Source organism: Chlorocebus sabaeus, chromosome 23 (genome assembly GCF_047675955.1).
Source record: "Chlorocebus sabaeus isolate Y175 chromosome 23, mChlSab1.0.hap1, whole genome shotgun sequence".
NCBI classification, from domain to species: domain Eukaryota; kingdom Metazoa; phylum Chordata; class Mammalia; order Primates; family Cercopithecidae; genus Chlorocebus; species Chlorocebus sabaeus.
In genome coordinates, this window is record NC_132926.1 from 54,951,725 (window position 1) to 54,964,432 (window position 12,708).

Here is a 12,708-nt window from a genome sequence, read left to right on the forward strand (position 1 = left end):
GGAGCAGAGGAGGGCAAGGTTTGAGGTGGTGGTGAAGGGGTTAGAACCAGCAGCAGTACCTCAGCTCAAAATTTTGTGGGTACCCTGAGGAGCACTGATCTTTAGTTATTATATAGAATAGGCCCAAATAGTGACTGCTGTACATACTGAGTATCTAATCAGGGTTAGAGGTAAGATTAAAGAAGGTGAGAAAAGCTCGCTTTAATACTCTTAACATCCAAATAAATATTTGAGCACCAATTATGTGCCAGGTTAATTGTGGGTACTTAGAGATACAGGGGTGAACAAGTACCTGTTCTTACAGAACTTGCATTGTAGTGGAGGGGACATAAATAATTTTAGATAGTAAAGGGCAAAAGAATACTACAGCAAGATGTGAGGGTGGGGAGTGATGGGCTAACATTGGTAAGTTAGTCACTAAGATCTCCAAGGCAATGACATGAGTCCCAGGCCAAATGAGGAGAAGCTACTTCAGAGCCTTTCATGCAGAAGTAAAGCAAGTGCGAAACGAGGAAGAAATGATATTGGGTACTCAAGGAACAGAAAGAGAAACTTTGCAGTTGCAACTTGCCAAGGTAAGGGAGGGGAAAGTGATAGATGAAGTTGCAGAGATACAGTAAAGCAAAGTTTAAAAATTATGATCTCAGGAATTAGTTCATCCTGGGAATACTGATAAATGACAATGCCAACAGTGCACATGTGTTTTTAAAGTGAAATTATAATATTTACAGTTTTAAGGACAAAGCTGGAGATAGTAGAATAACTAGGAATAAACAGAATGATTGTAGCATCACAGAGGATTTATGTCTTATGTTGAGCAAAGTAGCAGGATGAGGAAGCTTCAAAGCCTAGTGTTTGGGATGCTGCGATCACCAAGCTGTTCTTACTGGAATACCTCCAGTAGAAACACAAGTACATTTGTGTATAAGGTTTCCAAAAGTTATGATAATCTCCTTTTAAAACACTTCTTAAGGAGTTGAGTAGATTTTTTTTTCTGACAAGGTAACTCAGCCTGATTCTCTCCTATAGTTCCTGTAAGTATAGCTTTGTGTTTTTTGTTTTTGGTTTTGGTTTTTTGAGATGGAGTTTTGCTCTCGTTGCCCAGGCTGGAGTGCAATGGTGCGATCTTGGCTCATCGCAATCTCCGCCGCCCAGGTTCAAGTGATTCTCCTGCCTCAGGTCCCAAGTAGCTGGGATTACAGGCTCCCGCCACCATGCCCAGCTAGTTTGTATTTTTAGTAGAGATAGGGTTTCTCCATATTGGTCAGGCTGGTCTCAAACTCCTGACCTCAGGTGATGCCTCGGCCTCCCAAAGTGCTGGGATTACAGGCGTGAGCCACCGCGCCCGGCCACCTTTGTGTTTTCTTATGTCTCACAGTGGAGAAGCATAGGTCTCATAAGGGATAGTCTGAACTTTTGCCTGGGGACTTACGCTGCTTACCCATTGTTTCTTTTTCTTTTTCTTTTCTTTTCTTCTTTTTTTTTTTTGAGATAAGATATCATACCCATCGCCCAGACTGGAGTGCAGTGGTGCAATCATGGGTCACTGCAGCCCCAACTTCCCAGGCTCAGGTGATTGTCCCACCTCAGCCTCCTGAGTAGCTGGGACTACAGGTGTACACCACAACACCCAGCTAATTTTTTGTATTTTTAGTAGAGATGGGGTTTTGCCACGTTGCCCAGGCTGGTCTCAAACTCCTGGGCTCAAGTCATCTGCCCATTTTGGCCTCCCAAAGTGCTAGGATTACAGGTGTAAGCCATGGCACCTGGCCCTCATTGTTTTCTTTACTATGACAGTGGCTAGGTGTTATTGAATGCTTGCCAGTATAATAAGCTATCCATGAGAATAAAAACCATTTCAGGAAACGTCCTCATTTTAGGGGATCATCAAGATGCTGGCAAAATCTGCAGATGAAATTTTGTATTCAAATTAACAAACCTGTGCAGTTTACTTACAGAAACCAAGTGATCAGGCACACAGCTAATTCATAACAAGGGGTTTTTTCCTATTCTAAATTCTGTTTTGTTTGGAATACAATGAATGTTGAGACATCAGAGAGACTTGCCAAATTTCTAGGTCTTTCCAGCACTCCTGGACTTGAAGAAACACTTCTAAAGCCTGCAAATTCCATCATAAGCTTGCAAATTACTGTTCATATTGTAAGGAACAAAGTCTAGGGCACATAAGTTTATTGCTTTATTTTTCTTTTGGCAGAATTAAGATGCTCTGGTTTCAAGGAAATAGCATGCCACTTGCCAGATCCGCCTTTGGACTCTTCCTGAGAAATTGCTCTGCCTCTAAGACAACTCTGTCTGTGCTGACCTTATTCACAAAGGTACAAAGTGAAAAAGTAAAATTGTTGGGTGAAGAAAGTTGTACATTTAAGAAAAGGGGACAAAGTTGAGAGGAAAGGCAATGGAATAAACTTTCTTCAGACCTGCTCTTCAATTTTTCTATCAGCACAACAGCAGCAACTCAGTTTTCTACCCAGATGCCTTATTATCTCCCAATTATCAGAGGGTAAATTGATGTATTTAATGGTCATCTGGCCCCTACATTGAAAAAAATGATGTATAGGTTATAATATGATGTTTAAAAATGTATCATTTAGAAATGCAATCAATTATTTGTGGTAATTATGTTCTATAAAGTCACCTTGAACCCTGAATTAGTGAATATTGAACCATTGCTCCTAGGAGAAATACACAGGTTCCTATGAGTCTCTGGTCATATTTTCATCAGCCTACCAAATACAGAAACTTATTTTATGTGTGATTCTGTTTAAAGATACTTTATTTTTACATATGCACCATGGAATACTATGCAGCCATAAAATAGATGAAATCATGTCTTTGCAGCAACATGGATGCAGTTAGAGGCCATTATCCTAAGCAAATTAACACAGGAACAGAAAACCAAATACCTCATGTTCTCACTTATAAGTGGGAGCTAAACATTGAGTACACATGGACACAAAGAGGGGAATGATAGACACCGGGGCCTACTTGAGGGTGGAGGGTGAGGATCGAAAAACTACCTATCAGGTGTATGCTTACTACCTGGGTGACGAAATCATTTATACACCAAACCCCAGTGGCATGCAATTTACCCATGTGACAAACCTGCACATGTACCCCCAAACCGAAAATAAAAGTTGAGAAAAAAATTGTTTTAATAAAGATGCCTTATTTAATATATATTGTTGATTCATTAACACTCAACTCACAGCCAATAGCAACTGTGTGTAACTCATGCCTAAATGAAGCTTATCGAACACATGTATTTTCTCCATAAGGCACATCACAGTCTTCTTGTGCTTAGGAACACTTGCCAGCACTTCAGCACTATGTCTGGGGGCTTATTTAAACAGTGAAATCATCAATGAAAAGCACAAAAATGCAAAAATCCTGGCACTATTCAGACGATGAAAAGGACACTAGCTTCCATTTGCAGTATGAGAGCTAAAACAAGAAGGCAGAGCATCACCTTGTTTGACCTCAGCATAGAATGAGTGCTTCGGGTGACTGAAATCTCTTACCACTCTATGCATGTGCATGTCTGTGAATACTGCAAAAGCACTTCAAGTATTGATTTGGGGGTTGCAAAGAAGTTTTAGCAATTAGGCAAATTCATAAATATGGAATCCATAAATACTGAGGACTGATTGTACTTGTTTTCTTATCCCTAATACTAGTTTTAAGCCATAAAGCTAGTTTTAAAATGTTTAACAGCTTTGTGTCCCTGAAATTATAATACAGATATTACTGATTTCCTTTTTTGCTAATTAACATCACTTTGTGTGATTTAACAAAAAAGAAATAAAGTGCAGGTTAATAGAAGTAACTTTGGTGAATAATACTGCAATTCAAACAAAGATCTCTTTTCAATAGGTTTTTGAGATTTCAGGCATTTTAGCAATTTGGATATATATGACAGTTACCTAATAACGAAGTTTAATGAGTTTTTAAAATGAATTTATTGATGAAAATATTTAATCTAAACTACTTTTTATATCTGTAAGCATATATTGCACTGTTGGAAATTATGGAACCAAAAATATTTCATCATCTGAGAGTCTATGATGGGAAACCCATGTGCAAACCACAGAAGTTAAATAATCCCTTAAGGCTGGTGTTGCTCACTCAGCCTAACAGTTCTGTACTGTTCTTCAGTTTGTGCAGCAGCTAATATAGCCAAAAACATTTATTAAAAACAAAACAAAAAACACACCAATTTTCCATTCAGCTTAGTATTTATACTTAATGCTTATTCTGTACCATTAGGCACATAAGAAGATGGCACTCCCACCTTCGGCAGCTTATAATCCAGTGAAGTAAATGCTTAAAAGTATAGTATCAGATTGCTATCGGTTATGAAAAATAGAACATACTTCCTAGAGTGAGTTAAACAAAAAGATTTTGGAGTTGGTCTGGTTTCAGGAACATCTTGATTTAGGAACTAAACATGTTGACAATCTCTTCAGCTTTGCATCCTCGGAGTTAAATCCCTCTTTGGTTCCTCTCATGTGATATGGTTTGGCTCTGTGTCCCCACCCAAATCTCATTTTATAACTCCCATAATTCCCACATGTTGTGGGAGGGACCCGGTGGGAAGTGATTGAATTATGGGGGCGAGTCTTTCCTGTCCTGTTCTTGTGATAGTGAATGGGTCTCATGAGATCTGATGGTTTTGAAAACGGCAGTTTCTCAGCACAAGCTCTATCTTTGCCTGCTGCCATCCATGTAAGATGTGACTTGCTCCTCCTTGCCTTCCGCCATCATTGTGAGGCCTCCCCTGCCATGTGGAACTGTAAGTCCAATAAACCTCTTTCTTTCATAAATTGCCCAGTCTTGGGCATATATTTATCAGCAGCATGAAAATGGACTAATACATCATTGATGACTGCAACCATCCCAAGCCTCAGATCTCACATCTCAAACATCTACAGAAACTCCAGCAAAAGTCTTACGGCTATCCACTGACTCTGATTGGCCCATTCTTGAGGGATAGGATGCACTGATTGCCTGAGCCTAAGTCAGGTTTCTCACCTTTCTTGTTCTGGGATGGAATCAGCCACATGCTGAGAGTAGTTCCTGTGACTCAATATTATAGCATGCTTGCTACAAGAAAGGGGAGTGGGTGGTGGACAGCCAACCCAACAATGTCCACTATGGTTTAGGGACAGAGTAAATAACAAGTGTCATGGAAAATCCTAGAGAAGGATATTTGAATAGTCCATCCCACTGGTATATTTTTTTGGTTCTTTATCCTTTTAAACTTTGATGAGCCTTTCCTCATAAAAATATATACACATATTTTCAGGTATAATTTGCATAGACTTCTGTGGACCCCAGGTCTAAAAAACAAAATAAAACAAAAAACCCAATCTAGATTCTTCTAAAGTTTTTAATATAAAAGCAAAAGTTTAGCACATTTGGTACTTCTGAATTTAGTATTTTTTTTGCTTTTAAGATCCTGTGTTGACTTTTTGAAACTTTCTCTGAAAATTTTAGGATGCTTATCTTAAAACATTACAAACTATCCATAATCTATGTATTGCTAATGCTAATAATAACATGATAAGCCAATTCTCTGTTCTAGGAAATTAGGGCCAGAAAGAACCTTTAATGGTCTAAGTTCTTATTTCAAAACAAGCTATGAGTTAAGCTGGAGGAAAGGCCTCTCTTTTACATAATAGCTTATCTCTTCCTGTCCTGTTAAAAAGAAGGTTTTATATAAGCATAAGTAATTTGGGGTCTGTTTTGAGCTCATGCAAGAGAACCTATAGCAGGTCCCTGTTCAGTCAAGGGCCGAGAAGCCTTTAAAATCTGCCAATGTAGCCTTGTAATATAGTTTGAAGTCAGGTAGCGTGATGTCTCCAGCTTTGTTCTTTTTGCTTGGGATTGTCTTGGCAATGCGGGCTCTTTTTTGATTCCATATGAACTTTAATGTAGTTTTTTCCAATTCTGTGAAGAAAGTCATTGGTAGCTTGATGGAAATGGCATTAAATCTATAAATTACCTTGGGCAGTATGGCCATTTTCACGACATTGATTCTTCCTCCAAGGCTACAGTAACCAAAACAGCATGGTACTGGTACCAAAACAGAGATATAGACCAATGAAACAGAACAGAGCCCTCAGAAATAACAGAGCCCTCAGAAATAACACCACACATCTACAACCATCTTTGACAAACCTGACAAAAACAAGAAACGGGAAAAGGATTCCCTATTTAATAAATGGTGCTGGGAAAACTGGCTAGCCATATGTAAAAGCTGAAATTGGATCCCTTCCTTATACCTTATATAAAAATTAATTCAAGATGGATTAAAGACTTAAATGTTAGACCTAAAATCATAAAAACTCTAGAAGAAAACCTAGGCAATACCATTCAGGACATAGGCATGGGCAAGGACTTCATGACTAAAACACCAAAAGCAATGGCAACAAAAGCCAAAATTGACAAATGGGATCTAATTAAACTAAAGAGGTTCTGCACAGCAAAAGAAACTACCATCAGAGTGAACAGCCAACCTACTGAATGGGAGAAAATTTTTGCAATCTACTCATCTGACAAAGGGCTAATATCCAGAATCTACAAAGAACTCAAACAAATTAACAAGAAAAAGAAACCCCATCAAAAAGTGGTCAAAGGATATGAACAGACACTTCTCAAAAGAAGACATCTATGCAGCCAACAGACACATGAAAAAATGCTCATCATCACTGGTCATCAGAGAAATGCAAATCAAAACCACAATGAGATACCATCTCACACCAGTTAGAATGGCAATCATTAAAAAGCCAGGAAACAACAGGTGCTGGAGAGGATGTGGAGAAATAGGAATGCTTTTACACTGTTGGTGGGAGTGTAAACTAGGTCAACCATTGTGGAAGACAGTGTGGTGACTCCTCAAGGATCTAGAACTAGAAATACCATTTGACCCAGCAATCCTATTACTGGGTATATACCCAAAGGATTATAAATCATGCTACTCTAAAGACACATGCACACACGTATGTTTATTGTGGCACTATTCACAATAGCAAAGACTTGGAACCAACCCAAATGTCCATCAGTGATAGACTGGATTAAGAAAATATGGCATATATACACCATGGAATACTATACAGCCATAAAAAGGATGAGTTCATGTCCTTTGTAGGGACGTGGATGAAGCTGGAAGCCATCATTCTGAGCAAACTATCACATGGACAGAAAACCAAACACCACATGTTCTCACTCATAGGTGAGAATAGAACAATGAGAACACTTGAACACAGGGTGGGGAACATCACACACTGGGGCCTGTCGTCGGGTGGAGGGAGACGGGAGGGATAGCATTAGGAGAAATACCTAATGTAAATGACAAGTTAATGGGTGCAGCAAACCAACATGGCACATGTATACATATGTAACAAAACTGCACGTTGTGCACATGTACCCTAGAACTTAAAGTATAATAAAAAAATATAGTCTCATATATATAATATCTATAATAAACGTATAATAAAAATATAGGAGAAAGTAGAAAAAAATAAAATCTGTCGATCCATAGTATTCTCATCAGACTTCTCTGCTAGATGGTTTATGAGTGCAAACAATGGACACTAAAAGTTGTTTGCTCTTCAGGTGGAGAATTTGTCCAGGAAACTTATTGTTGACACTTGTAATGAGAAAACAGGCAGTGCAATAATCGTTGAAGTGAATAGAGATTTGTTTTCCTTTTTAAAGATGAGGCAATTACTATCTAACTCCATTCTAATGGGTTTGTTCCTGTGGACTGATTAGGAAAAACAGGCTGGCAAGGCTCAGTGCTTTTCAGTCAGAACAGACTTTAAGCCATCCTCGTGGTGTCATCCAGGCCAACTGTATGAGGCCACAAGGGTGCACCTGACCTAGTAAGGACAAAGTCCTTAGATCAGTGAAAAAGAGAAACATCTATGTGTATGTATAATACACATACACATAGCTTCATTTATGGAGAAAAATCAGAACAAAACAACCAAAAAAATGCAGAGAGTCTATGAAATATTATTTATAAGATTCTGTGGTAGTGTTTTACTTTGGAAAAGCTGTGTAACTAACGTGACAGAAAACTATTCTTTAAAATAAGTATAATCTACCTCTTAGGGGTTTTTTGTTTTGTTTTGTTTTTGTAAGGGCAAATGCCATTCTTTGGGTTTAATCGCTTGATTTTTTTTTCTTCCTGTAGGACCCATGCCCCCTTTGTGATGAAGCCAAGGAAGTACTCAAGCCGTATAAAAACAGGGTAATATAAAACAATGTGGCTTTTATGTATGTGGAATGAATATTAGATGTGGTATAAAGTATTTGCCTGGATCCTTTCTTTAGGAAAAGAGATTAAATGATTTTTCATTTAAGTTTTCTTTCTATTCTTCAGAGAGAGTTTAGTGCTTATTACCATAAAACTCATTACACCTAAGTGTTTTTCTCTGAGCAGTACTGGTTTTCTTACTCTGGCTCTTAATGAGTCAAAGTTAACTAGCAGGTGCAGTATTCGTGTTTTCTTTAAACTTTTGCCTCATTCCTTTTATCTTGTTTTGCAGTTTGCACCAATGTGTTTTCATGTAACATACACCTTTCCAGTTCGTATAACCAAAACATTTCTGTCCTGATTCTCAGTCAGCTTCCTGACTGAGACATGTTTTATTTCATTGGAACTGAGTACTGTCCTGATGCGGAATGTAACAAGGGTAACAGAAAAGCAGCAAGATCAGGAAGTAGAGAATATAATGAAACCAGTCAAGTTTTGGAAATCAGGGATGTTAGATGACTGTGGACCTAAAAAAGCAACTATAAGGAAAACAGCATAAGAAATGGTCTGGGGATCCGTTTATCACTGCAGTTGTTACATCACCCCATGGTCTCTAAACTACAGAGCTTTAGTCTGTCTCTGTTTCAGTTCATTTTACAGGAGGTAAACATCACACTTCCAGAAAACTCTGTCTGGTATGAAAGGTATAAATTTGACATTCCTGTCTTTCACTTGAATGGCCAGTTTCTGATGATGCATCGAGTAAACACCTCAAAACTTGAAAAACAGCTCCTGAAACTTGAGCAGCAAAGTACCGGAGGCTGACTTATGTCCTCATGATTTTCCACCCTCTCCTCCCATAAAGCATCTTCCTAAGGAAATGACCATGGCCTGATACTCATTTTGTCACTTGTACAAAACCCTAAGGATGTTCTGAATTCAGTGGTGCCAAATAAATGTCGACATTCCTCTTTTGGTTGATGGACATATCAGTGTGGGAACTATTTGTTTAATGGCATTTTATGAAATAAGAAGAGCATACTGGCAGGGAGGGAGATGATGGAGGGAGAGAGAAGTCCATTTGTCTTATTTATCCTTTTTATATTAATAGAGAAGCACTTCACATTCACTGGGCAATGCCGTTTATAGGAAGAAGGTTCTGCATTCCTGCTGCTGCCCCGGAGGGCTTAACTTTTTAATGAAAGAATAAATGCTCTTCCACTCAGTAGATAAAGTGAAATGTGAATTGTTAATAACTGTGCACAGTCAGTAAAGGGATGTTTTAAGGAATACATCTGCATGAAGCCTATTCAGTGGGATTTAATAATACCTGTTTAAAATTAGAGTTCATTTTTGTTGAGTAGAAGAGAATTATTATCCTAGCCAAAAAGGCGTCATTTGAGAAAAACAAAAGAAAGACTTAAACCCCTAAAATTTATATAAAAATCTCAACATTCTCTACACAGTCATTGAATTGATTTGTAATATTTGAGGACTGCCTTTCATAGTTATTCAGTTACTATCCATTGAGTTAATTTAACTTATTTTAAGACAGTAGGTTTTTTAAAATCAAATTTTAATATCTTGGAAAAAATCACTCATAAATATGTCATCTAAAGATAAAATACTCTTTGCCATTCTATGTAAAGAGTACAAATGTATTTGCATACCCTTATTTATATTTAGTCAGATTAAGCCAGTGTAGAAATGGATTCACTTGAAAACAAAACTGCCTTTCCTCTTAAAATCTTACCACTGCAATTCCATGTGTAATGAAATTATTTTTTAAACTATTTGAATGAATTTGGATACTGTGAGTCACTAGATTTTAATTTGATCAGGATGATTCAGTCTTAATATAGAATATTAGAGCTAGCTGACCTTAGACATTATCTAGTCCCACTCTCCCATTTTATGTATGAGGAGGAATCTGAATTCAGAGAATATCAGGGACTTAACCCAAGGTCACACAGCCAGTCAGTTGGCAGGCCAGGTCCTGCCCCACAGCCCCAGATTTCCAGTACTCCCTGGACTCATTGCAGGGGGCTCCTGTTATCTCACATACAGTATCCCCAACCATTCTGGATTCAACACAAATCTGGAAGCAACTGAAAAGGCCTTTTAAGCTGAGTACAGTGGTACATGCCTGTAGTCCCAGCTACTTGAGAGGCTGAGGCAGAAGAGCCCAGAAGTTTGAGTCCAACCTGGGCAACATAGTGAGACCATGTCTCTTAAAAAAAAAAAAAAAAAGAAAAAGAAAAGAACAAAATCTTAGCAATTGAATAGCAGTGTTTATAATTTACAAATTTCTAGAACATTTATTTGACATAAATATTGAACCCTGGGGTAGACAGAATTCTAGGATGACCCCAGTGATCCCCACTCTTGGATAATTCCCTGTCCCTTTGAGTGTGGGTGGAAATATCACTGCTGTGATTATGTTACATTATATGGCAAAAGGCAAATTATCCTGGGTGGGCCTGACCTAACTGGGTGAGCCCTTTAAAAGCAGAGAATTCTCTCTGCTTAGTTATAAAGAGGAAAATAGAGAGATGTGCTCTAGCAAGCTGGGAAGAAAGCAAGCATTATGTGAATTGCCTAGTGGAACCACATGGCAAGAAACTGGGTAGCCTCTGGGAACTGAGTAGTTCTCAGTCAAAAACTAGCAGGAAGATGGGGACATCAGTCCTATAGCTTCAAGGAAATGAATTCTGCCAATAATCAGTAAGCTTAGAAGAGGATCCACAACAACAGATGAGAACTGCAGCCTTGACCAACATCTTGATTTCAGCTCAGTGAGACTCTAATCCAAGAATCCAGCCACACCAAGTCTAGACTTCTGGTTTACAGAAACTGAAAGACAGTAAATATGTATTGTTTTAAACTGCTAAATGTATGATAATTTGTTACATAGCAGTAGAGAATACAAGTCCTTACAGCATTGAAGCACAGTAGTAGGTAGTGGGAGTACAGAAATGAATAAATCATAGTCCTTGTCTTGGAGATACTATCTGTTAAGGAGCAAGGAGAGACAAGTGAATAAATCATAGCATAGTGCAATGAGGGCTGGAACTGACATGTGTCAAATGGTACCAGGTGGGGAAAGTAGCAGGAATGATTCACAGAAAATTAGACTTAAGCTAGGTCTTGATGGCTGAATAGAAGCAATGGATGGGGATTGGGAGTGAGGAGGGTATTCTATAAGGAAACAGTATATGTAAAAATATGAGGGTGTGGAAGGACACAGCATATTCAGGAAATGCCAGGTGGCTTTGTGTGGCTGGAGTAAAGGGGAGGAGAGTGAAGGAGATGAGACTGGCAAGGTAGATTGGGATCCATATTGTGAAGGCCTTAGCTAATGTGCTTTTGCCCCAGCAGCAGTAGCCTCCCATGCTTTCTGCCTTTATCCATAGTCAGTCCTTCTGGCTCCTGACTACTCAGGGATGTCTGACCTCCCTGCCCCAGCCTGTTGCAGTCCTTCTTCTTGTCCTTAAGCCTGCTGAGCTCAACAGTCCCTTCTAGTAGTCCTGCAGGACAATCCCACTCTCAATATAACCAGGGATGCCACAGACAAGGTCTTCCACTTGTGTGTCTGGGTGTCCTGTGTACATTCCTGCCTTCTCCAGGCAGGGTGAGATTTGTGTAGCCCCTAGGTCCTAGGTTGCTGATCCTTCTCCTAGACCACCAGTTGGAAAGGTTCCAAGAGTTTCTTTCAGTGTCTGCTCAACTAAGATGGAGACAATCCATTGGTATCCTTCAGAAAGCACGGCTGGCCAGAAAGCCTAGAGACATTTGTTCTCTTGGAGCCCTTCTTACCTGAGTAGAACCACGTGGTTATGGTTTGCAGGAAGTGCAGAGACTAAAGGTGAAACAGGTTTTCAACAACAAATTTCTGATACTAGAATTTCAAACAAGAATCCCATGATATAGGATGCTCAAACTAAAGTATTGGCTGAGGCACCAAGAAATAATAGATGCTACATTTCAAGGAAATACTAGATCACGTGGAGGATTATTATGACCCTGGGAGAGAGGATCTTTGGAGGAGTTTTTTAAAAATAAGATGTCCTCTCACTTATTTTCTACCAAAGTAGAAAGGTTGGGAGTCACTTCATATCAAGAGGTAGGGGCATAAGTTGGACTCACTGGAAAGCGAATGTATGGCCTTGGGTAAGAAGAACATAGTGGTCTAATTCTCCTGGGAATCAGGCAAGAGATAGTTTAGCAAGCAGCTTTGGCTGTACAGTGAAGGCAGCTGATGCTGTTTTTCTGAGTTTGTCCCAGGGAAGTAAGTGTGTGTGTGTGTGTGTGTGTGTCTGTGTGTGTGTGTGTCCTCGTGGACCAAATATGAACCAAATGTGAGAGGGGACTGGTATGAGGGCACCTTCATTGCAGGCACGCCTCAGAAGGGGAGACCCAGAGGGGAA

At 39.1% G+C, this 12,708-nt stretch overlaps 2 protein-coding genes across 2 annotated transcripts in view; both read left to right on the top strand.

The window, feature by feature from the left end:
- Nucleotides 1-2,222: 2,222 nt before the first annotated feature.
- C23H5orf63 (chromosome 23 C5orf63 homolog) lies at nt 2,223-9,268 on the top strand. Its single transcript, XM_008014295.3, has 3 exons — nt 2,223-2,336; nt 8,219-8,275; nt 8,930-9,268. Exons 1-3 carry the CDS (start codon nt 2,223-2,225, stop codon nt 9,104-9,106), a joined length of 348 nt encoding a protein of 115 aa, XP_008012486.3. The 3' UTR covers nt 9,107-9,268.
- The window catches only part of MARCHF3 (membrane associated ring-CH-type finger 3), a 176,844-nt gene continuing 166,420 nt past the window's right edge, over nt 2,285-12,708 (top strand). The window contains exons 1-2 of the mRNA XM_008014297.3: nt 2,285-2,336; nt 8,219-8,275. The gene's annotated coding sequence lies outside the window, so the exon portion shown is untranslated. The remainder of the gene's footprint in view (nt 2,337-8,218; nt 8,276-12,708) is intronic.

What these genes read in the sequence shown, in the direction of transcription:
- C23H5orf63 (XM_008014295.3), top strand. Translation starts at nt 2,223, where the DNA reads ATGCTCTGGTTTCAAGGAAATAGCATGCCACTTGCCAGATCCGCCTTT. An exon ending in TGCTGACCTTATTCACAAAG is followed by an intron (nt 2,337 to 8,218) that starts GTACAAAGTGAA and finishes TTCTTCCTGTAG; the next exon opens with GACCCATGCCCCCTTTGTGA. An exon ending in TCAAGCCGTATAAAAACAGG is followed by an intron (nt 8,276 to 8,929) that starts GTAATATAAAAC and finishes TCTCTGTTTCAG; the next exon opens with TTCATTTTACAGGAGGTAAA.